General features: G+C 37.9%; 1 protein-coding gene across 1 annotated transcript; it reads right to left on the bottom strand.

Annotated features, from left to right (window-relative positions):
* Positions 1-20,448: 20,448 nt before the first annotated feature.
* LOC126617278 (uncharacterized) lies at positions 20,449-23,049 on the bottom strand. Its single transcript, XM_050285305.1, has 3 exons — positions 22,842-23,049; positions 21,405-21,607; positions 20,449-21,198 (listed from the first exon to the last, which is right to left on the bottom strand). The coding sequence occupies exons 1-3, from the start codon at positions 22,929-22,931 to the stop codon at positions 20,940-20,942; spliced, it is 552 nt and encodes a 183-aa protein (XP_050141262.1). The 5' UTR covers positions 22,932-23,049; the 3' UTR covers positions 20,449-20,939.
* Between the last annotated feature and the right edge of the window lie 258 nt (positions 23,050-23,307).

The following is a 23,307-nucleotide window of genomic DNA, read 5'->3' as shown; positions in this document are numbered from 1 at the left end:
TTACACCTTATCATTTGTTACGTGTCATTTCATCTAATTTTGATTATTTTTTTTTTAATTTGAAAAATCAACATTTAATATGAAAGTTAACTACAGTTAAATGAAAATATACATGACAAATAATAAGGTGTATGATGAGCATACATCATAGTTTAGGATGGTGAACAAAAATACTTCTGCGTGAAGCTGACAACCCTAATGCTTTTTTTTCCCTACCTGCTTCAACTGCTTTTGGGACCAACCAATGGCTTGTAATTATTATTATATTATTTAAATAGGGACCATTGTGTTATTGTATGCCTGCCATTTTTTATTTGACATTCTGTGTGGATCTCTCTCTCTCTCTCTCTCTCTCTCTTTCTCTCTCTCTCTCTCTCTCTCTCTTTCTCTCTCTCTCTCTCTCTCTCTCTATGCATGGCTTTCTCTATATGCTTGTTGCTAGGTGGGTTTTATAGAGCATTCAATCCTACATCCCAAAAAACATATCAACGGCTAGGATTGGATTTCATTAATTTTATACCAAGCACCCCAAGATCCCAAGCATCAAACTTAAGGGCAAACAAGATATGTTCAGGGCGAAGTAATGAGTTTCAAATAAGATATGTTCAGGGTTCGATTTTCTCTAATGTAACAAAAAAATTTACAGAAAATTTTGTAGAGTGGTCGAAAATCATATTTCTCATGGATATGAGAGTTTTAATTGTGTAATCACGACATATCTCCAACTTTTGATCTCTCTCAACAAGAGAGAAAGAGAGAGATTTCCAATTACGTCAAAAAAATATTTCCCTCGAGCAAATTTGCACTTACAAGAAAACATGTTAACTTACAAGAGATGTGATCAACAACATAATTTGTAATACATAGATGAACTAAATAGGTTGGAATTCTAAAATCTCACTAATGAAACTCATACAATATTAGGTGATGTATACCCTAATAGCTATAATTACCATATAAAATTTTGAGGTCATACTTTGAAGGGCTAGTTTGGTATTGCTGTGCTGTGAGAATAAGCTCATTTTTGTTGCTTCACGTTTTCAGTTTTTTTAACCCAAAATTGTGAAAATAAACTGTTTTTAAGTGTTTACCAAACACCTTTTTGAGCTCAGTTTTTTTTTTTACCCATTTTTTATAAAAGCACCTTAGTACCAAACCAGTACGTAGTCTCAAGACAAATCCTCAATTCTTACACATTAATAGGGACATGTACGTAGTCTCAAGACAAATCCTCAATTCTTACACCTTAATAGGGACATGGACCCATACTATACAAAATTAAATCATTACTTATAGGGAAGTGTCATCCCCTTGACTCTTAGCAGAAAATGAGTGGTGAGTTTACAAATCAATAACAAGAAAAGATATATTGCTAGAATAATAGCATATGCTAAAACACATGATGGTATGCAGTGTTTAGGTCATAGGCCTTTTGTTTTTAGAGCCAGAACCAAAGTAGGGTTAGCAAGTCTAAACCTAAACCTATATAAATGTGTGTGTGTGTGTGTGTGTATGGAGTAGGCTGAGGATTAATTGTCAACAAACACAAGAAGGAAACAAGTCATAGATATTGTTCCCATTTTCTATATGTCTATTAAAATGTCATGTCCTATTTATTTCTCATCACCCACCTTCAATCACGTGTTTGCTTGTTTAGAACTGTTTAGAGTGAGTGCCCTAAAAACCCTACACATGTAAGACCATCTATATTTTATAGATCGGTGGGTTGGTGATTTGTCAAAGGAGAAATAAGGAGAATTCCTCAAAAGTAGACATTTTTATAGATTTTCTGTCACCTCATATTTTTATAACAATATTTTATAATATTAACATGACAATTAATGCTAAATTGTGAAGTAACAGAGAGCCCATGAAGAATCCATGATTTTATACATAGAAAATCATCCATTCTTCAATTCATTATTTTGGTATGCATGTTCAAGGTTCTAAAAGACGTTAGACGCTAGTCAGACGGCATGCTAGGGCCTAGCCGCCACGCTAGGCACTAGTCGGGCTGTATGCTGAGGCTAGGCAGGTGCCTAGGCGAACTAGGCAGATTTAAGTAAATCTACTATATTTCATGTATATAAATGTCTGTTTATACTTAAAATATATATAATTTCATCATAAACTACAAAGTAGAATGATATATATATATATATATATATATATATATATATATATTATGAAGTATTGATTGTCACAACCCGTCCCAAATATATAATTATCGACGGCGTGAATTGACAAAAATACCCTTGGACGTTAGTTGTGTAATGTGGTTTAAGTGTGGTTTTGGGTCAATATTTTTAAATCCTAATTGTTTGGAACCAATTAGGATTAAGTTATGATGTTTTTAGTGGTTGACCAATCCTAGGCCACACACACTCACTCTCTCTCTTCTATCTCCCGTACTCTCTCATCTCTTTCGGACTCTCACACTCTCTCTCTCCTTCGAAATCGTACGGACAATCATCCAAAACCCTTGAAACTTCACAGATCGTGGTCAAAGTTAGCACCATTGTGTTCGTGAAGCTCAGACGAGTTGATTGGTACCCATTTCAGGTAAGGATACCTTCGAAAACCCTAGTTTTTCATAACCCTCGATTTCTGCACTGTTCATGCACACGTAATTATGGATGTTTTTGGGAATTTGAAGCTTGTAGGAGGCTTACTGAGGTCCTAAGGAAGCTCGAAGTGCTTCGTTTGAAGGTTTTGGACGTCGGGATCGTGTGGACAAAGTTTGGCCGGTTTTTCTTGGAATTCTCTGGTGAGATCTCGTGACTTTTAGAATTTTAAATTAGTATGATTGTGTTCTACTAGTTAAGAGCTTCATTTTGGTATAAATTGCGTGAAAAATGGTGCAAAAATGAGTGAGAAATAGGCAGTTGCAGGTCTGCCCAGAATCCGGCACTGGTGACACTATTCCGGTGTCTAGAGGTTGAAAGTGATGCGTGTGAGGGCGCGTGAGCCATAGAAAAATTATTCTAAAAGTATCACGATGTTCGTGAGGTTGTGTAGGTCATGTTGGTATATTCAAATACCAAAATTGAGATTTGTATGAGAAGTTATTAGCTAGTTTTGTATATGTGCTTTAAAATTACGTTTTTATAATTAATTCGCATATAGGTGAGACTTATCCCGAGGACGAGCGTATCCATGGGCGACTCAGGGGTTACGACCCGTCGACATACCAGTGAGTAGGCTTTTGTTTTCAGTATATATTTATATACTTGATATATTTCCCAGAAATGCATTTTAAGGAATGTATACTTTGAAATAATATGCCAAATGCTTTTATACTTTGAAATGCCGCCTCATAGAGAGCCCCATCAATTAGTCTTGTATAATTCTTGAATGTTCTAATCCTTGTGACGTCTTATGTCAGTGCGAGCCTCGTCAATCAGTTGAATTGAGTTTCCCTGATATTACTCAATTAGGGGAAGCTATAGTTTCTGCCATTCAGACAGCATTCCGTACTCCCCAGAGGACACCTCTTGAGACAGTTCATAATCTGAAGTTGACTCACTTCATTGGAAATAAAGGTTATGAGGGGGCAGAGACTCACTTCATTGGAAATAAAGGTTATGAGGGGGCAGAAAAATGGCTGAATCATGTGGAGAAGACCTTTCAAATGATGCAGAGTCATGGGAGTTTTTCTTCTAATAAGTAGGTCGAGACAACTACCTGGTTTTTGGAAGAACAACCTGCATCCTGGTGGTGATAGGAGTCTTACCAGTTGACCCTAGCTGAGATTGTGGACTAGGGAATGTTTAAGGAGCTATTTCAGAAAAAGGTTCATTCCTCCTGTGTATATCGATAGTAAGAAAGGTAGGCTGAGTACCATGAATGACATTGGCTACTTAGTTCTCTTTGTCGAGAGAAATGTAGACTGCCCCCGAAAGATGAGGTAAATAGGATCAAGGTGGATGCATTGGCTTGTCTGATCGCTGTCGTAGAGCTTACTATGAATGAAGGTGGAAAGAAGAGATCTTCCTCGCCTGCTCAAGAGATGTTGGTTAAGAGAAAACTGAAGACTTTTCCACTGCTGCTCATGATGATCTATCTGCTGTCGAAAGGTCTGTGATTGGCATGACTTTTTCCAATGGGAAGAAAAATGAGGCTGCTAGATCTGAGCATGTGACACCTTCCATGTTGAGAATGGCTAGTATAATTATTTATAAGATTACTCAACGTAAATGTTTTATCATGCCCCCAGTGCCGAAGTCTGTACCAGGACGTTCGTTGGGAGCCAAGTCTGGTTCACATTTGGAGAAACTTGCTATTATGAAGAGTGGTAAGGTGGACTCTGCTGCTAAAGTGGCGCCAATGCCCACTTTCTTTGCTGCTGAGACTGATTTGCCTGCTAGGAAGGAATATACTGCTCGCGTAGGCAGCTATGAGAAATCCACTAAGCTTGCTTCTGGGGAGGTTGCTGAGATCTGTGTTCTTTTAAAACTAGATCTGCTTGAAGTCATGGACGCTTGTGCCAAGTTTGTTGATAGCGGTAGAAAGGTTGTTTGCCCAAGTTCCTTTGCTAAACATACGACCCAATATAGAAAGACTGCTCTGCTTGTTATGATGCATATATAGCAAGGCTGTCAAGGAGGTGGCGAAGATTATGGCAGCTGAAGCTTATTCCTCAGCCGAGGAGATCAATAGGTTGGATTATGAGCTTGTTGCTTTGAAGGGAGTGGATGAGCTACAACACGTCCGTGTTAATCTGCTTGAGAAGAATGAGCAGCTGAAGGGTGAGAAAGATGGGCTTGAGGTTTCGAGACCTCCTTTATTTCTCCGGAAGACTTGCTTGCTTTTACTTTTGAGGCTTCCATTGGTGAAGTAGTTGGAGACGTTAGTGCCCAGGCTAGGGCAGCCGGGGGAAAAGCGGCAAATAATGCTGCTGTTAAAAACGTTACGACTGCTGAAGGTGTGGCGACCGAGTAGTCGTGGGATGTCCAAGCTGCTGTAGTGTAGTATTTTAGGTAGCCTTTAGGATTTTCTTTGTTTTTCCTTGTAGCTCATTCGGCCTTTGCTAGTTGTTTATAAACATGTTTTCTTTCGCTTTTCTTCATCTTCGCTTCTTTTGTTCATGCCTTAACCTTTAGACTTGATAGACTAGTGGCAGGCATGCTACTTTTTTATAAACAAACAAGCTTGCGTAGCCTATGCAGCCGTAGGTGTTGGTGTATAACTTTGCAAAGTTATTAGCCATTGGATTGGCAGCCGGATGCCTTACTTATAGAAGCAAACAAGTCCGCGTAACCACTAGGCTATTAACCTTGACTTTCTCCAATTCCGTAGGTTGCGTAACAAGTATCACAACACTTTAGGACTTGGTGTAGGTTGTTCCGCGCTTGGTAAAAGTGAGGCTTATCGACTACGTATCATGTCGGCAGTGGATAAAACTTCGTATATGCACGCTAGCTTGTTTAACCTTTCATAAGAATGTGCAGTTGTATAAGTCTAGCGCGACTTTACTGCTCGAAGGGCAAGCCGTAGGCAGTCTTCCAGAATCCGTAGGCTACCTTAGTGCACTCGGTAACAGCTTTAGGGTTCCAGGGCAGCCGTCTATAGGGCGTACTGCGTAATGTGCCCTCTCCGCCTCTAGGGCCCGGTTCCCCACGGATTAGGCCAAGAAACCTAAAATCCTTCAGTTAACTAAGCCTTGAAAAAGACCATTGTGGCTACTTCTAAGAACCCCGGCGCAAGCCATCGTGCATCTAGTTATACTAGGGCAGCCAGACTCATCCACGTCTGGATATTCGAAGTGTAGAGTTTATCCTCCCATCTTGGAGAGCTGACCCATATGGGTGTCGAGAAATTGGTTTACTCTCTTGCACTGAAGAGCATGGTTAGTCCCTCGGGGGGCGGAATTCTTGCGATGAGTCCCTAAGAAGGGCGCGGTCTTCTTTTGAAGTGCAAGAGTGATAAGTTGTTGTAAGCATGTAGCCGAGCCAAGTTGTGATTACTTTTGAATTCCTCATTGAAAAATGAGTGAAACGAACGAGAACTTAGCTGTAAGGTATGAACTGCATAACAACTGGATAATCCTCAGCTTATGAGGTAGTGCCCGTCGAGCTGGTTGAATCTTCGAGCTTTGATGTAGCGGGAGGTCGGACATGATAGTTCCTCAGATTGTAGGCGTTCCACTGCTTTTCGATCTTTTTGTCATTTCATGGTGGCGATGGTGTAATTACTTTTGTAGCCTACTCTGTTGATCTTGTACGGACCTTCCCATATGGGATCCATCTTTTTGGAACCTTATCTGCGAGCAATGATGAAGTCTTTTCTTTGGACTAGATCTCTGGGCTGGAATTGCCGGATCCTGGCCCTTTTGTTGTAGCTGGTAAAGAGCTGCTGCTGGTAGGCTGCGATGCGGGTGATGGTCTGCTCGCGCTTCTCCTTTGCCAGATATAAGCATGTGGCCATCTCCTTACTGTTCGGCTCAATACTTTGGCAATTGAGTGCTGATACTTGGCACGATGACATTAGGAGGAATGATCGATTCTCAACCAAGTGCCAAAAAGAAAAGAGTCTCACCGATGGCTCGTCTTTTGGTGGTGCGATATGCCCATAGACATCCGGGGAGTTCGTTTGGCCATTTTCCCTTCTTGTTGGTGAGGGATTTCTTGAGGCAGTCGAAGATCGTTTTGTTGGATGCTTCGGCTTGCTCATTGCCTTGAAGATATATTGGCATGGATATGTGTTGTTTGATGCCATACTTTTGGAAAAACTTTGCCAAATCTCTGCCCATGAATTACGGGCCATTGTATGTGACGATGGATTAAGGGATGCCAAATCGGCAAATGATGCTCCTTCATATGAAGCACTTTATGTCTGTCTGAATCATGATCGTCATGAGCTATGCTTCTACCTATTTGGTGAAGTAGTCGGTTGCCACGATCATCATGCCTTTGCCCCTAGTAGTATGGCTGGTGATTACCTGGGAATCGGAATGAATTGAAAGCTTTTTCACCACCAAGTCTTTTGTCATTCGAAGGCTTGCTAATGGGGCTTCGTACTCTGCTTCGTTGTTAGATGCTTTGAAGTTTAGAGTGATCTCCTGCTTGAGCATTAAACCATCTAGGGTGGCAAGAATCATGGCTGCTCACGAGCATTTGTAGTTTGATGCATCGTTGACATGCAAATGCTAGAAATCTCCATTGAGGGAGCATGTGTGGCTAAAGTGTGCTCGGTTACCTTCGGGGCGTTGTTGGGTCGTTTTGTTGCGTTGTCAAGGCTAGGCTTGAATGCACGGTAGGGAGCCGTGGAGCTGGGGCCATGTTACATGTAGCAGGAGATGCTCAACTTCTGGTATTAGGCCACTCTAGAGCTGAATAATGGAGCAAGGGTCGGCTAGGGCCGTGTAACGCGCATAAGGAGGTAGTGCTAGACTGCCAGTACATGTTGCTCTTACGTAAAATCTTCTAGGGCGACGAGGACAAAATTTGCTATTGAGTGTGTTCATCTGCCTTTGGCGTGTCTTTTGGGTTGAGTTGTTGCGTTCGTCAAAAAATTTTGCATCTACCAGGGTCTACGCCTTTATTGTCGTGGGTTTGGATTCAGCAGAATAGTGCATCATGATGATGACTGCGTGCGTTTGAAGGTAAAACTTAAGCTTTTAGGTTACAACAACTATCGCCATAGTTAGCTTTTGAATTTTTAATAGCATCGATGAGAGCTTTTAAACTGTAGAATACAGGTAGTCGGGCCCCCAGCTCTTCTCGCATAATGGTAAAGCTTATTGCTACTTTAGATACCGTCAACATGCGAATAAGTCCTCCACTGCTTCTAGGGAGGTGATGTTGGGTACTTCTTCAAGTCCTTAAATATGCATTGGCGAGCCTCGTCCCAAAGTGCATGCTTCTTTGCTAAAGCAAAATAGTCTGCCAGAGTTAGATCTTCTTTCATGATCAATTTTTCGAATAGCTGGTGGTCTACTGGAAGGCCTTTTTGGAAGACTGCTCTAACTATCGAGTCTTTGCCTTCGACTATCCTTGCCTTCTCTGCTTTGAATCTCCTCACATAGTCACAAAGTGACTCATTTGGGTTCTTCTTGATGTCAAACAAATGGTCGGACTTCTTTTTGATCGAGTGATAAGATGAATCTTTTTTCGTGAAAACCAAAGAAAGTTTGTAGAAATTCCGAATGGATTGTGGCGGTAAGGTGTAGAACCAATCTTGCGCCTTGCCTTGTAGAGTGGTGGCGAATATCTTGCACATGAGGTCATCGTTGTTTCGATAAAGGATCATTGCGCTTCGGTAGTGCTTTAAGTGTCTCTCTGTGTCTTCATTCCTTTTGAAAGATGTGAAATGTGGCATGCTGAACTCATATGGAGGCTCTGCTTGCTCGATCTCGTCTATGAATGGTGACCTACTTATGTTGGTCATGTTCTGTCGTATGCCTTGTCGGTGACCTCGTTGCGTTAGAAATCATGCAATCGCTTGGTCAAGAGTCTCTCTACTTCTTCCTGAATTTGCCTTTGTTGAGGTAGTGGAGCTCTCGGCTGCTCCCAGCCATGACTTGTTGGTCTAGGCTGCTCTTCCATGTATTTATCTCGTCTATGCTGCGGATGCAGTGCATATGGTGCGTTCCTAGCAGTCGAGAGTTCTTCGCAGACTGCTAGTTGAACTTGAGCTGGATTGAGTGACTGCTTCTCTTCGTCCGTCGTGCTACATACTCCGATGTGAGGTGGATGATGCTTCTTGCGGGCTTAGCCACGAATGAACACTTTGCCAAGAAGGTTGCTCATGTTAACTATCGAAGTGTGACCCCAACTGTGAATGTATGCTCATCCGTGGGCCTAGTCGAGAGTGCACGCTCCTCCGCGCGCTAAAACGGGAGTATTTGCTATCTCGGGGGCCCAATCAAGAGTGTACACTGCCCAAACACTCGGCTCGTGGCTGGTCGAATGGCTGCTTGCTGGAACGCTGCTAGAAAGGTTAGTCTGCCCTTGTCTTACTTTGGGATACCTCGTTCGGGGCACGTTGGATCTCGGTGCGTTGCAAAATTTGATTCACCAAGGTTGTCTGTTGTGCAAGGGTGCTTGTCAACTCTATGACTTGTCGAGACAAGTGTTGTTCGCCATTTGGATTGGAAGAATTTAGAAGGAATGTGCCTCATTTGGCAGTGGAAGGGCAGTAGACTCTGGGCGCGAGATTTGAGTTGGGAAATGTCAAATTCGTGAAAAAATATGGTGAGAATGCCCCTGGCTCGATGGTAGGTCCGGATAGTTGAGATAGTCTTTGGCCGACTTGGGCTGCTTGGAAAGCCACAGAAGCATACTGGGCTATGAGAGCAGGCTGGGCCACGAGAGTGGGCTGCTCGACGAGAACAGGCTGGACCACGGGAGTGGGCTACTCGTCGGGAGCAGGCTGGGCCACGAGAGCAGGTTGGGCCACGAGAGCAGGCTGCTTGTCGGGAGTAGGCTGGACCACGGGAGTAGGCTGCTCGTCGAAAGCAGGCTGGGCCACGAAAGCATGCTGCTCGGCGGGAGCAGGCTGGGCTGCGAGAGCAGGTTAGGCCACAAGAGCAGGCTGGGCCGCAAGAGTGGGCTGCTTGTCGGGAGCAGGCTGGACCACGGGAGTGGGCTGCTCGTCGGGAGCAGGCTGCTCAACGCGTGATGCATACGAATACGAGGCTTGGGCTCAGACCCGTGCAAGCTTGGATAGCACGGCTTGGGCCATGGTGGAACCTCGTAGTGGTGGTACCACTCCGCCTATGACCACATTTAGCCTCGTGGATCGTCGCGGTTCCATTTCTTGAGTATTAGAATTTTCACTTGTGGAATTTTCTAAATTTCTAGTCATTAGATTTTTCTTATACGTTTTATCAAAGAACCTTTGCAAATAAAAAATTCTAACAATAAGAACGTATGAAAAATATTCAAATAGACTAGAAAATAGAGAAAAAACTTTTTATGCGAGAGTCTTCTACGAGTATGAATCTCAACTTTCAATGAAAACACCAATTTATGGATGCAAATTTCTTCCTCCTTGATTTTGGACAAAATTGCACCTACAAAACAATTAACACCTTAGGTCAAGGCCAAGAGCCTCACGCGCCACGATGAACGGGGGGGGGGGGGGGCTTTGGCCGAAGAACCTCCGATGCCAAAGTTAGAATTTAGAGAGAAAAAGAGTGTTTAGAGCATTTGGGATTTTTTGTAAGAGAATTGGAATGAATTTTTGGTGAAAATAGGAGCCTATTTATAGGATTAGGCTTGTCTCTTTTCCCTCAAGGTGTGGCCAGCCTTGAAGGGATTTTGTGGTTTTGATTTTGGTTTAATTAGTCAATTTATTGGCTAATTAAACCCTAAAGAATAAATTGGTGGTTACAAAATTGATTATTTGTATACGTGGGGTAATAAAATGGAGAAAAATGTAAAAGGTTAGGAAAAAAGGGAGGTGGCCGGCCATTGCCTATTTTTAGGGTTGAATGGGATATATTTTGGTGGTTAATTGGATATAATGGATGGTTTAATTGACAATTAATGGGTTAATTAGGCAATAAACCCATTAATTAGCCAATTAACATAATTTAAAATGAATGTGTTTGGGAATTACCTTGTAGAAAGGATTTGATGTGGTTGGATGAAATAGGTTTTGAATTGTTACCTATTTTGGGCACTTTTGACTTGGTTGAAAGATGATTCTCCGCTACTCGCGCGTAGGAATCTCGATGTGCCTCAAAGGTATTCTTGTCATTTTTTATCCAAAGATTCATGTGTCGTCTTGTTATTATTTTTTGCTCCATAAGAATTAGTTTAATTTTATAAGATTTCTTTACTCCAACTTGGTTAGCTAGGCAAACACCTAATTTAAAACTAGGCTGTCTCTCCACACCTTGACAGCCGAGCTTTTCATCCAAACATGCCGATGGTTTCCTTGCGAAGACATGCATCTAATTGGTTTATTAAGATTAAAATATGGTAAAGTAACTTAACCAAACTATCTTCCAGCTAAAAATGACATTGCAGCTCATTCTTGCGTATGAAGCTTCGGGGAGCTCGTGTGAGGTTTAAGATTAAATAAGAAGAGGATGATGAAGACACCAAGATAAAGGTTGGGTCGGTGGCCGGCCCAGACTGCCTCAGATTATAAGCCAGACCAGATCAAATGTGTGTATGAAATGTTTGAGAGAGAGAGAGAGAGAGAGAGAGAGAGTTGCTTTGTAATATTAATACCTTTCCCATTAGTTTAATATGATTATGATTAGCATGCTGAGTATTAACCATGTAAAATGCCAAATGGTATAATCTCTGTAAAGACACATGCCATGATCCTAGACTATTGGTTGTTAGGTAGTTAGAGGATTACTTGTTAAATTTCCTAGTTACTATATATGTATAGCGAGGTGGATGACTTTATCTTGTAATGAATATTTCATCTACAGAAATATAGTATAGTGACTTTTCATTTGTTTCTTCTTCGAGTTCCTCTAAGAAGTTTTGTGTCCTGCTACCATTGTTATGACTGAGTATATGTATGAAGGTATACTCTAGGTAATTTTATGATGCATTCAGATTAGTAAAAAAACTCTGTTGATGTTTAGGAAATACATATCCATTGAGGTAATAACTTCTATTAAGAGACACAGAGAAAAAACATTATTGTATACGGCACTAACAACACATAATATATTGATGTGATATTAGAAAATCATTGAATAATTGATGTTGGCGTCATTTTAGACTTTCTAGGGTATGGTTTTCTCATTTTTGCATAGAATGTTAGTAAGATCATCGATTTGATTAAACCAGAGGCAACATTAATACATAGTATCTTGACAAAGTAACATCATTTAAGTTGAAGCCCTAGGGTTAATCTGAACGGTGAAAGAAAATATAGAAATGAGTAGAATTAGGTTAAGTCAAAGACTTCGGATTTCTTATTTGAATTAGAAAACCATTTAAATTGAGCTAATTATCTTTGTTGGGTTTGCTAAACTAGGAAGAAAAATAAGAAAAAGAATCAAGTCAACGTATAAGGTGATGATTTCGTTGACGGTGCATGGAAAGTATGTAAAACTGTGACGAACCCCAGACAGTTGGACAAGACTTGCACGTAAAGCTAAAAGTGGAGTTTGGTATTTGGCCCTTGTAAAACATGAAAGCTAAAAAGGATCTGGTGTTTTGTCGTGCAGGGCCGGCCAAGCAAAAACAAAAAGCCAGATCCTCACCTAGTGGAAATATCCACTCTTCTTTTCTTTGATTAAAGTTTTTGAGCAAAACTATGATCCCTTTGAGACTTGAGCTTTCAGGTGTCACCTATAAAGAACCTTTGATTCTGGGGGAGGCATGCATCTCTCAGACACTTTTTTCCTGGTTTGGTATTTTGGGTTGAACTGAAATATGAATAATACAGTATATTTAAAGTACATTGAAAGAAAAAAATAGTGCCTAATTTGATAGTTTACAATGAACTTATGTATTTTAGTCCCCTCACTTTAACAAAATTAGAAAGAATAAGTTTATTTATTTATTTATTTTTTGGAAACTGAAAGAATAAGTTTATTGTAATGTATAACTCATTATATTTGGAGAAGTATTTTGAAGGAAGTAATTTAAAAATAAATTCAATTTAAAGTTCGAAGATAAATTACTCATTGAAAAAACTTACTCGTTCTATTTTTTTTTCATGAAAAGTAGGATTAGAAAAGATAAATTTCTTTTATGTCTAATCTCTTTTTGTTAGATCCCTTCTAGATAACTTAAATCATTCACCTATACCTTCAAACCTCAAATATAGTAACATATCTATTCCAAGTCAATCCTAGAGATCGAGCAATGTCTCTGTATTTATAATTTTGATATGCGCAAACTCTTCTACAAGAATTATTTCTTTAATATATGTTTGACATGTCATATTGTTGAGTGCAACTTGCATGAAACATGTTCTCTGTCGAGTAGTGTTTTGGTCCAATAATGCAATGTTATATAGAAAAAAACTTACCCCTAACATAATATTATTAGACCAGAACAAGTAAAGATGATTCCTTCCATATAAATCATTCTCCATGTTATCATGCTATAAATTTGATATATATTGAAAAACAATTCACATGATCAACGATTACAAATGAAAAAACTAATCTCATATACTGTGTTTCATAAGAGGTTTCCTTTCGTTTGACAATAACAATTTAGCGTCTTGAATAGCTTGTCAACTAGATTCAAAACAAGGATGCATCTAATTAAGAAATGAACATATATATTCAAGACAAGTGGCTTAATGTAACGAGGGAGGATCCTCAAATCACATTTGTTTATCGTACATTATGCGGTTAAAGATTATTGTAATTTTTTATTCAAAATTAAATATAAATAGTACCTGACGAAAACTGACCGCACGATACACAATAAATAGATATGATTGGAGGCTCTCAAGGATCCTTACAAAGAGAATCCGGCAAGGATTCTCTCTCCAATCTAATGTCATATCGATGCCATCCAATGAGCCACCGCCATCGCCACCGTACGAATTGTTTTACATCCTGGTTGTTAGTTGTTAATTGTTAATTGTTTGATGAACTGACATATATGCTAGAAAACATAATCATGCCAAATGTTGAAAAGGTAAATTATGGAATTTAAAAGTAGGGTTCAGTGCCTCACAATAGCATCCGTTGCGTCGGTAGATTATTAACGCTGTTAATCAAAATTACGTTATGCACAATTTATTTGTACGATATATTGTGAAAAATATGGTATGAATGTATGGTTCGATTCGTTAAAAATATTTATTTATATATTCGAAGTTTTGAGTTTGAATTTTCCCCTTTCTACTATTGCTTTTATAAAAAATATTTTTTTTGACAGAAACATCACCATATGATGACAGTGCTTCTCAATTTCATCTAAATTGATTTTAATTTTCATAAACCAAGTAAAGGTTCGATATTTATTAAACCAAGTAAAGGAGCCTACAAACTAAGAATGTGCATAATGGGCTTCAATAAAAACTTTGATGGAGATTTCAACCCAATCAAAGAGAAAAAAAGTGTTCGTCACAGCAGAAAACCTATCCTCATATGACCAATAAAGCTTAAAGACAATCCTCAAACAAAATATCCTGGAACAAATCAAGAGGCTCCTTAAACCACAAAGTTTCTTGCACTTGAAAACCTCATCTGTGATAACTGTTGTTCTGTAGATTTTGCTATAATGGGGCTTGACAAATGACAAGTGCAATAATGGGCAAGATGAGAAGAATTACTTAACATTCTTGTTCCCATTAAAACTTCAAATTTTTGCCAGCGATATTACGTGTTAAATTCATTTAATTAGGCTTATTAATGAATTTGCTTCTTGAGAACTTAGTTTGTCTTTATTCTCTAAAACTGCTATTTTTTGTCTCATTTAGCTTTAGTTCCCTTTTTCGTCTCTTCCGTCAAATTGATGAAATTAAATAGTAGTTAGGACATTTCACTTTTATGTGGTTAGAAATAAGCCCCATGCTTGACGATGTGGCAGTTTCGTGGATATTTCATATTTATCAGACCGCATGTGAATTTGTGGTGAGAAAAGTTGGAGAAACAAATTCGGGATAAGTGAAAGAGTAGAAAGGAATTTAGACTTGCGAATCTAGTCCTTGAGTTCTGTCGACAACTAATGTCCATACTACCTTCAACTTTAAGGCCTATTTGACAAAATTGACAAAAATTGGGTGAATTGAGACGAAATGAGATGAAAAATGACAGTTTCCGCCGCGGGGGGGGGGGGGGAGAGTGAGACAAAACAAGTCAAGGAGTAAAATGACACAAAATTATAGTTTCAAAGGGCATATCAATTAATAAGCCTTTAAACTATTAGGAAAGAGATTCAAACAACAACTCTAACCAACTTGACTATAAACTCAAATCTGCGTAAATTATTTGAAATTAAGCTATAAATAATGGCACATAATAATTAACTAGCTAACATCCTCTTGTCCTACCACCTAAAACAAAATGGATCCAATGCTACACCGCAAGTATATATTTATTTGTAATTAATTTTTTGTTTTTAGTTTGCTTATGACCTACAAGATTTTGCAAACCAAATAAGGCAGGTTATTAATGGCACAATGCCCCCACTACCTTAATTCAAAAGATTATTTGATCAGCGGCGACCACATTGTCATTCCACAATCATCATTTAGATTGATTAATTATGATAACTTATTAAAAGACTAACCCACGTATTAGAAACATAATTATCATCTTACTATATAAACAAACACACCACGTGGCTTGATTTTAAACAGCCTGTTTGTGAGTGAAACAGGTTCTTGATTAAGAATATACATGATATCATTGAGGAGAAGTAAAACTGAAATGCCATTATTTAAATTAATTAGTTAATTATGTAAAACTTGTAGTCTTGTACAATATGCTTTAGAATTATAACTTATTTATATTCTCGTCATCAGATTGTCATGAGCGCCACTCAGTAATGATAATGCGGGAGATACTAATTAAATTTATTTAATCAACTAGCCGGTCATTAAATTAATTTAATTATTCAGCAATCATCCATTCATGTGATGAAAGACAGAAAAATCATAACAAAATTACAAAGTTAAATAACTGCTTCAGGAGCACGAAGAAGATCCTATACTAATTTGCTGATACGACAGCGGATCATGGGGATTACATATTTTGATCCGTAACTTTCATGAATTTTAAATCAGTAATGTTCATATCAAAATCAAAATACCCTCTGCTATATATACAGTACGAGATGTCTGTGTATATATATATACACTGCCAGGACAGATAATAGGTGAGAAGAATCAGATGGTTCTGAAAGCTACTGTGGTGACAGATTTATGGATATTTAGTTTGAAAACTACAGGTGCCTGAATGTATCATCGGCAGGATATATAGGTCCCAAACAAAAGGTAGGGTTACTTTGGTCCATAAATTTGCAAAATCTATAGACGGCGGTTTTAGTTCCTTATTTTTGGTTCACAACTTCATATTAAAAATAATAAGATGATTAAGAAAATGAAGAGAAACGTTTTCTTGTCATGATGTTTGAAAATATAAGATATGTCTGTGTTTTATGTTGCTCATAATGTTGATCATTTTTAAGGGAAATTTTACGGTACCATTTCTTTAATGGTTACTTTATAATCACAAAGTTTACATGTTAAACTACATTATAATAGTGAGGTTATATAACATTAATTATTACATTACTAACGGTGATTGTTACAGTATTATCATTCACTTTTGGGCTCATTATCTTCATGTTTAATGGTGTTACAACATGACGTTAACATCTAATGTTTGTCAATTTTATTGTTAATATTATAGTTAATAACACAGAATAACCTTATTATTATTGTGACAAAGTTCATTTTCACGTATGTCTGCAAATTATTACATTACAAAAACATTATTCGATTAAAGAATACTAGTACTATTTTACTTTTTTTTTAACAGTAGACTAATCCAAGTTTTAAATAATTATATTCCAAGGATACAATGGTTGTAGTATATATGGTACTAAGTGGAATACAAATTGACTGATTGAGTTGCATGGAGCCATTTGTAAAACTTCAAATGACTATGCATGGGATTGAAGCGGCACTGGCAAGCCTGCAGGACCATAACAATAAATAATACCATAGATCAATGTCTTGATGAGTCATATGCATGTGAATTATTAGATGGTGAAGATAGCAAAGCATATCATCACTCCTGCGAAAATTGCAGATACATCAACCTAATAAAAGGTTTTTTTTTTTTATTTTGCACGTATATTTTGGCTGCATTTGGAAGAAAGCAGAAGCCTTCACATTGCTTCATTTCAACAAATATGTCAAACACACTTTTCACAGATTAAAGTTTCGATTTGACTTGCTCGTATCGAAGCCCCCTGGCCACTACAATGTTGCACCACGGCAGCCATTAAAAGGATCAAAATACCCTCACATACATGCCTTAACTGAGAGAGATACTCTCTTTTCATTATTTCATTACATGATCCGGGTTTATAATGGGATAGTTAGTTTCTTTTCATTATTTCATTACATGATCCGGGTTTATAATGGGATAGTTAGTTTGCTTTTTAAACAAGTAGTAAACATTTTTTAATGGAATTATGATGCCGTTGATATTAAATCTTAATTGCAAGAAAGAATTTCTTGATCTCCCTAATTGAATGCATCATGCATGCATGCATGTATTATCTCACCAATAAAGAAAAGGGCCGCAACTGCAGAGAAAAAAAGAAACTGAGAGAGCATGTGGCGAGTACAATCATGCTATGCATGGGGACATGACAATGCAACATATTCTAGCATGTTTAAAGCTTTGCATGTGCACTGTACTATACCGACTAAATTAATAAGATAGAAAGGAAGAAGCAGAAGAGGGGGAAAACATTATTTGGAGGTTGGCAGTTTGACAATTTAGGAGAGCATCACTAATTTTTCTGCTCAACAAATGATGAAAATATGCCTCCTGTTTTGACACATGAACGAAAGTATCAATCATTTCTAGTTTTATTTTTCTAATTGTTTTTTTTTTTTTTTTTTTTTTTGTGCATAAGTGTGAAAAATAATAATTAATTGTTCATCTTTTCATATAGGAAGTCACGATAATTGTATGTGCATTTTTACACTTTTCACAGTAGTTTAGATGTACATCAATAGTTGACAGTCATTCACGCGCATATGAGTATTATTTAGTCTAACTGCCAGTTTCGAACCCAAGACTTATTGAATTTGACCATCACACAAACCCAACAATGTACAAGGGAACCCAAGACCTGTTGGCTTCGTCCCTGGTCGATGGTGTCGTCATAGGGCTCAAACGATTTTGGTGCAGAATATTTCTTCAACTCGGACGATATTCGTGCAGAATTGTGAATCAAATTTTTGTGACACAACAGTGACCTAAAATCTCTGCAAATTTATGCGTGGTCAGTGATCACTTAATGCCTCGAGGGAGAGATAGGGGAGGATTCTCAGATCTGGTTGGGGTGGCAGAAAAACTTTCACAAAATATAGCCAGCAGGTTATTGCAAGTACAAGTTTCGAATATCACTGCACCGTTTGGGTTAAGATATGGAGCAGGACGATGACCTAACGGTACACTTTCAAAAGCTGCATGCAGGCATCAATTGGCACTGACACTTTGGATATATAGGCCACACGAAGGCTTAAACATTGGTTGCTGGCGTTTAGGTGAGGTTTGAGAGACATCAATGTGTATGTGTGAGATGATAGCGATATCGATTTACTGGCTAGAAACCAACCAGGAACAAGAGAGCATGGGGGCATGCTTGGCTTATTTTATAATATTGTCCTAGTTCCATTTCGACTAGATTCTTCTTGATGAATTGGGAATTAGGACCTCGGGGTAAGAGTAAATACTTCTAACTAAGGACTGGTTTGGTATTGCTGTGCTTTGAAAAAAAACTGCTGTGAGAATAAATGGCTGTGCTGTGAGAATAAATGGCTGTGCTGTGAGAATAAGCGGCTGCGAAATAAATTAGCAGAGTGTTTGATAAACTTTTTTGTAAAAGTGCTTTTGGAAAAAAAAAACAGTCTGATAGTGGGTCTTTTCATTAAAGGAGCACTGTAGCTCCGTGTGCTTTGAAAAAAAGCCAGTTTTCCAAAGCTGCAAATAACAGCTTCAGTTTTTTCCTTTGATTTCAGCTTATTCTCACAGCAGCTTCCAAAATAAGCAATTTTTTTCAATTTACCAAACACGTAAAACCCTTCCAGCTTTTTTTCATGGGTGCTTTTTTTAAGCACCTCACTCCCAAACCACCCCTAAGTGAGCCGACACAAATTCACCCTTTAGATTTTATTATGTGGGAATGACTATAGTTTAGTAGTTCTCTTCCAAGATTAGTGAAAAAGAAATCATTTTGTCACCAATCTACGCAGTGTATATAAATTAATATTATACTTAGAAGATAGTTTGTTGTCTACCGTATTATGATATGTGAATTAATAACACCATGTGACAGTGTTACGTCACATACAAAAAGTTATCGTTGAGACACGTAACAACCATTTGTATACAATTCAACCATTGAATACTAAGTTTCCAAAACATTACTAGAGAAGTTTTCCTAGAATTACACTCTGGTGAGGAGATTCAAGAGAAATATATGAATCATATTTTTATGTTCCATTAGTGTCAATTTATCAAGGCAAGGACACTTAATATTCCTAGACAATTTTTACACACGACTTTTGAAATGCATTATCACCTTGTATGGTTGAAGCTTGGGCCCGTATGAAAGTGATTTTAAAATGATTGAAGGTGTTTTTGATAGAAGTGTTTTGGGTTTCAAAATTACTTGACATGCATTTTGAAAGAAGCAGCAGTTGTGTGCTTGTATTTTTACTAAAGTTTGGTTTCAAAAATATTTTCATCTAAAACGTTTTCGATTATTTTAAAGGCATTTCCACACACACCCTTGATCTGTTAATCTAGTGATATACATTTGTGCTTTAATTAGTTTGACACATTCACTAACATCAAAGGTGGGAAGTAGTAGTCGTTAGGGATGGTAGCTGTGGACCTCTGTACAGGCCTGTAGGTTTTAGGGCTTTTCTTTTCTTCCGACTCTTGAGTCCATTCCTGAAGAGCCCATTCCACGAACCAAAGGAGCCGGATTGCAATTATACAATTGATGCGAGTACATAATTTTGAAAGAGTAATGCTAAAGAGACTAAATTTTGTAAACTAAATAACAAAGAAGTTAATAATTGGATTATTACTTAAATGTTGATAAACGTGCTCATTTCTTATTAGTGACAACAAAATTACTGATTTAGCAATACTTATATGTATTTAATACAATCACCATCTCGAAGTTAAATGGTTATTATATCAAATACATGTAAATATTATAGTCAGTCCCAAAAACTACATCAGAATTTGCAGCAAAATCGTTGATTAGTTGTGGTTTGGAGGGTACAACACAAAAAAATTTGATTGATTAGTCTTCATAAGAGCATCTCCAGTGGATTTCCTAATATTTTAAATAAAAATTTAAAACCTATTGTTCACAGTTATAATGACTCCCTAAATTAAATTTAAGGAAAACTAACGAAAAGTCCAAAAAAACTTCCCTTTTAATAAAAAGCTCTTTTTAAAGGTATAGTGAATAGTACCAGGGAAATGTATAAATGTGGTTTTTCGTTAAAAGTGAACTATACCGAAAGTGTTTTGTTAAAACTCCCTTAAATTTATAGTTTTTTAAGGTAAATTTTATTTTAAAAATAGAGAGCGTGATTGGAAGTGCTCTAAATGTAACCCGATCCCGATAAGGACATAATTTTGTAAATCACTACAAATCACCATACAAGAGCCCATGAAATCTTGTGAATTTCTTGAGGATCATATATTAGTTATCGTAATATGTTGTGTAGATTTTGCTAATTGCATACAAGGATTAGTAGAAAGTTACAAACTTATTATTTAATTACATGGACGCCAGATTGATCACGTCGATTAACAAATATCATATGGACAAAATATGAACTTTCACAAAAGCGAATGCTCACTTTTTTGAAACAAATACAGATCACAAGCAAGTATTTTCCTGTTACTAATATCATATTTGACAATCAACAACAACAACAACAAAGCTTTTCCTTACTATGTGGGGTCGGCTATATGAATCCTCGTTCATGATTCATTATCATAAGGATTCGATGTAACCTAGAAATGCCGGCTGTCGACTACCTGACGCCCTCCCCCTCCTTCTTTATCCGGGCTTTACAATCAGAGAATTTTTTTTACCAGTAATGTAAAACATGAGAAACACTAATACCCCACTATATTACAGACTCAACTGAACCAAACCCTTCAAAACATCATTTATGCAACTCAAAACATGAAATGTGGGATCCCAGACACGGTCAAATTATCTGATACAAAATATTGAGGATCATGATCGCCGATCATGTTGATTCCGAAGATGATGGAATCATTTAAAGGTTCCGAGACCAACAGCAGCCTCTCCGCCGTATGGCTGGAAGCTTTCCCTGGCTCTGGAATAGCAAACATAGTAGAACTCAGAAACTATTGTGGTGAGGAAAATGAAAGCTGCTCCTGCACCGAAAACTCCCTTTCTCAGTTGCTGGCAATCTGGAGGGCTTTGGCCGAAAATGGTCCTGTACTTGGTGTGGTAGGCATTCCTCACCGAACCCGCCAGCAAACACGCCTCAGCGATTAGGAAAAAGACCCTGGTAAGAGTAACATCAATAAAATGTGTAAGTAATTCATATCCATATGACAATCCATTGCAAGATGTGAACCTTAAATTCTGGTGCGGAACTTCAAATCTAAACTTAGTCTGCATTTATAAGTACAAATGTATTGATCTAATTAAATCGACAAATTATACTCAATCCACTAGGCAACATTTTTTTCAGCACGTTATAAATCTTACCAGCAGACTATGAAAAGGATAACTGCCCAGGCTCTTGACCCTCCAGGTTTCAATGGCTTCCCGCAGCAGAAGCATCGGCTTGCCACCATTATAATGACCTGACCTACCAAGAAGAATAAAAATGCACCAACCCCGTAGCCAGTTGCGATGTCTGACTCATAGACACAATAGTTGTTTAACTCAGTATCCTGAACAACCGTTGCCTGTCATGAACGACAAATATATTGTTAGCAAGGACTGCCTCTCATATATCAGCTAGAAGCCGAATGTACTACTTTCTTTTAGGCTATTACATTGAGGATGAATATACTGGTTTATGAATGAATATGATGATGTGAAACCGGTTTATTTTAAGGCCTCTGTTCGATTTCTCAATGGGTTTAGTAAAATGTGATTGCCTAGTGGGAAGCTATAACAATAGCCAACAAGCAACGACTTTTTAGACAAGTAAAATTATTGTATTACTATATAGTATATAGCAAGAAGCAATTGCTGTCATATAATCGGCACTGTCAAGGGGCCCAACCTTCAGCAAAACTCATTAGAATGAAGGATTAGTAATATTATTTGGCTCATTTCGAGATTTCATTCGTTCAATATATGGTGAGGAGGGGAAAGCTCTGTGGATTCTTACTTCCAATGCTGATTGAGATATGAGACCAAATCAACAACAATTATAAGAAGGAAGTTTTTGGGATGCTAAATTAATCCCAACTCTCTTTTTTTTTTGTGTGATACAAGCGATACTGGGGAGGGGGAAATTGAACTCGGGGCATCAGGTGCTAGGGTGAATGGTCTTAAGACTCTTAACCAACTGATCTACAACCCCCCCTGCAAATAATCACAACTCTTATGCTCAACCAACAGTTCTGAACACTCTTATTTGGCTCGAAAATCTCCCAAAACAAGCTTTTGGTTCAAGAACACCATCTTATTCTTGAAATCAATTTATTGTACGATTCAATTACATTTGCCTGCATATGTTTCAGCGATCAATACAATTTGCTCCAACAAATTCTCCAAGAAAATCACATGCATGCATGAACAGAAACAACACATACAAGAAAGAAAACAAGCAATATCAGTAGAAATGACCATACTATGAACTAAATTATTTGTATCAGCTAGAACACAATTCTCTTGGTTCTCACGTTTCTGATTGAACCCATATATTTGGCCTCATTTGATCAGAATAACAAAATTTAAAGTACTAGGCCCATCAAATACCAAACGGGTTGCTTTTATTTTCTTCAATCCGAAGCAATGGACACAGACTGCATCTAGTTTCCTACATTTTCTCAGCATCCAAACATAATATATCACCAAAGAACACTTATTGCACAAACCCAGAAAAACCCAGAATCAAAATTCAATTATCAACAACCATTTCCAGTAAAAAAAACATTTTGGATTAAAAAAGGGAAAGAGATAACTTACAGAGCTTCTCCTCTGCTCAGCAGCAACAGCCAGCCCAAAAGCAATGACATTCAGGATGAACACTGTAATCAGCAGCAGCTTGGATGCCATGGATTCAAGAACTCACTCACTCCCCAGATCTCTCTCTCCTCTCTCTAGTCTGCAATTTGTCTATCTGTTTCTCCCTCTAAATACAAAATCCAACCGTGAAGTGTATTGAATAAGTGAAGAAGCTTTAGAAAAAAAAGGAAAATAATAAAATAGTGAAAAGATATATTACCAACAGAATGCTACATGCCACCAGTTGAATGACATGAAAATGGGTTAATCACCTGCAATAGGAAATTACCAAAATAGCCTGTTGGTCAAGAATATTGGAATTGGAACTTCATTGAAAAAAAACTTAAGCAAAATTTGGTTAATTGTAGAAATTTTCTAGGTCGCATTCCCACTTCTCAAAACCACAAATTTGTTTAGCTGGTAAAAG

This window comes from Malus sylvestris, chromosome 3 (assembly GCF_916048215.2).
Source record: "Malus sylvestris chromosome 3, drMalSylv7.2, whole genome shotgun sequence".
NCBI classification, from domain to species: domain Eukaryota; kingdom Viridiplantae; phylum Streptophyta; class Magnoliopsida; order Rosales; family Rosaceae; genus Malus; species Malus sylvestris.
The sequence above is the reverse complement of the archived record's forward strand: the minus strand, read 5'-3'. Positions and strand labels throughout refer to the sequence as shown.

Excerpts from the sequence above, each read along its gene's own strand:
- LOC126617278 (XM_050285305.1), bottom strand. The coding sequence starts at position 22,931 with ATGGCATCCAAGCTGCTGCTGATTACAGTGTTCATCCTGAATGTCATT. Across the intron at positions 21,608-22,841 it reads CTGAGCAGAGGAGAAGCTCT|GCAACGGTTGTTCAGGATAC; the intron begins GTAAGTTATCTC and ends CGTTCATGACAG. Across the intron at positions 21,199-21,404 it reads ATCCTTTTCATAGTCTGCTG|GGTCTTTTTCCTAATCGCTG; the intron begins GTAAGATTTATA and ends TACTCTTACCAG.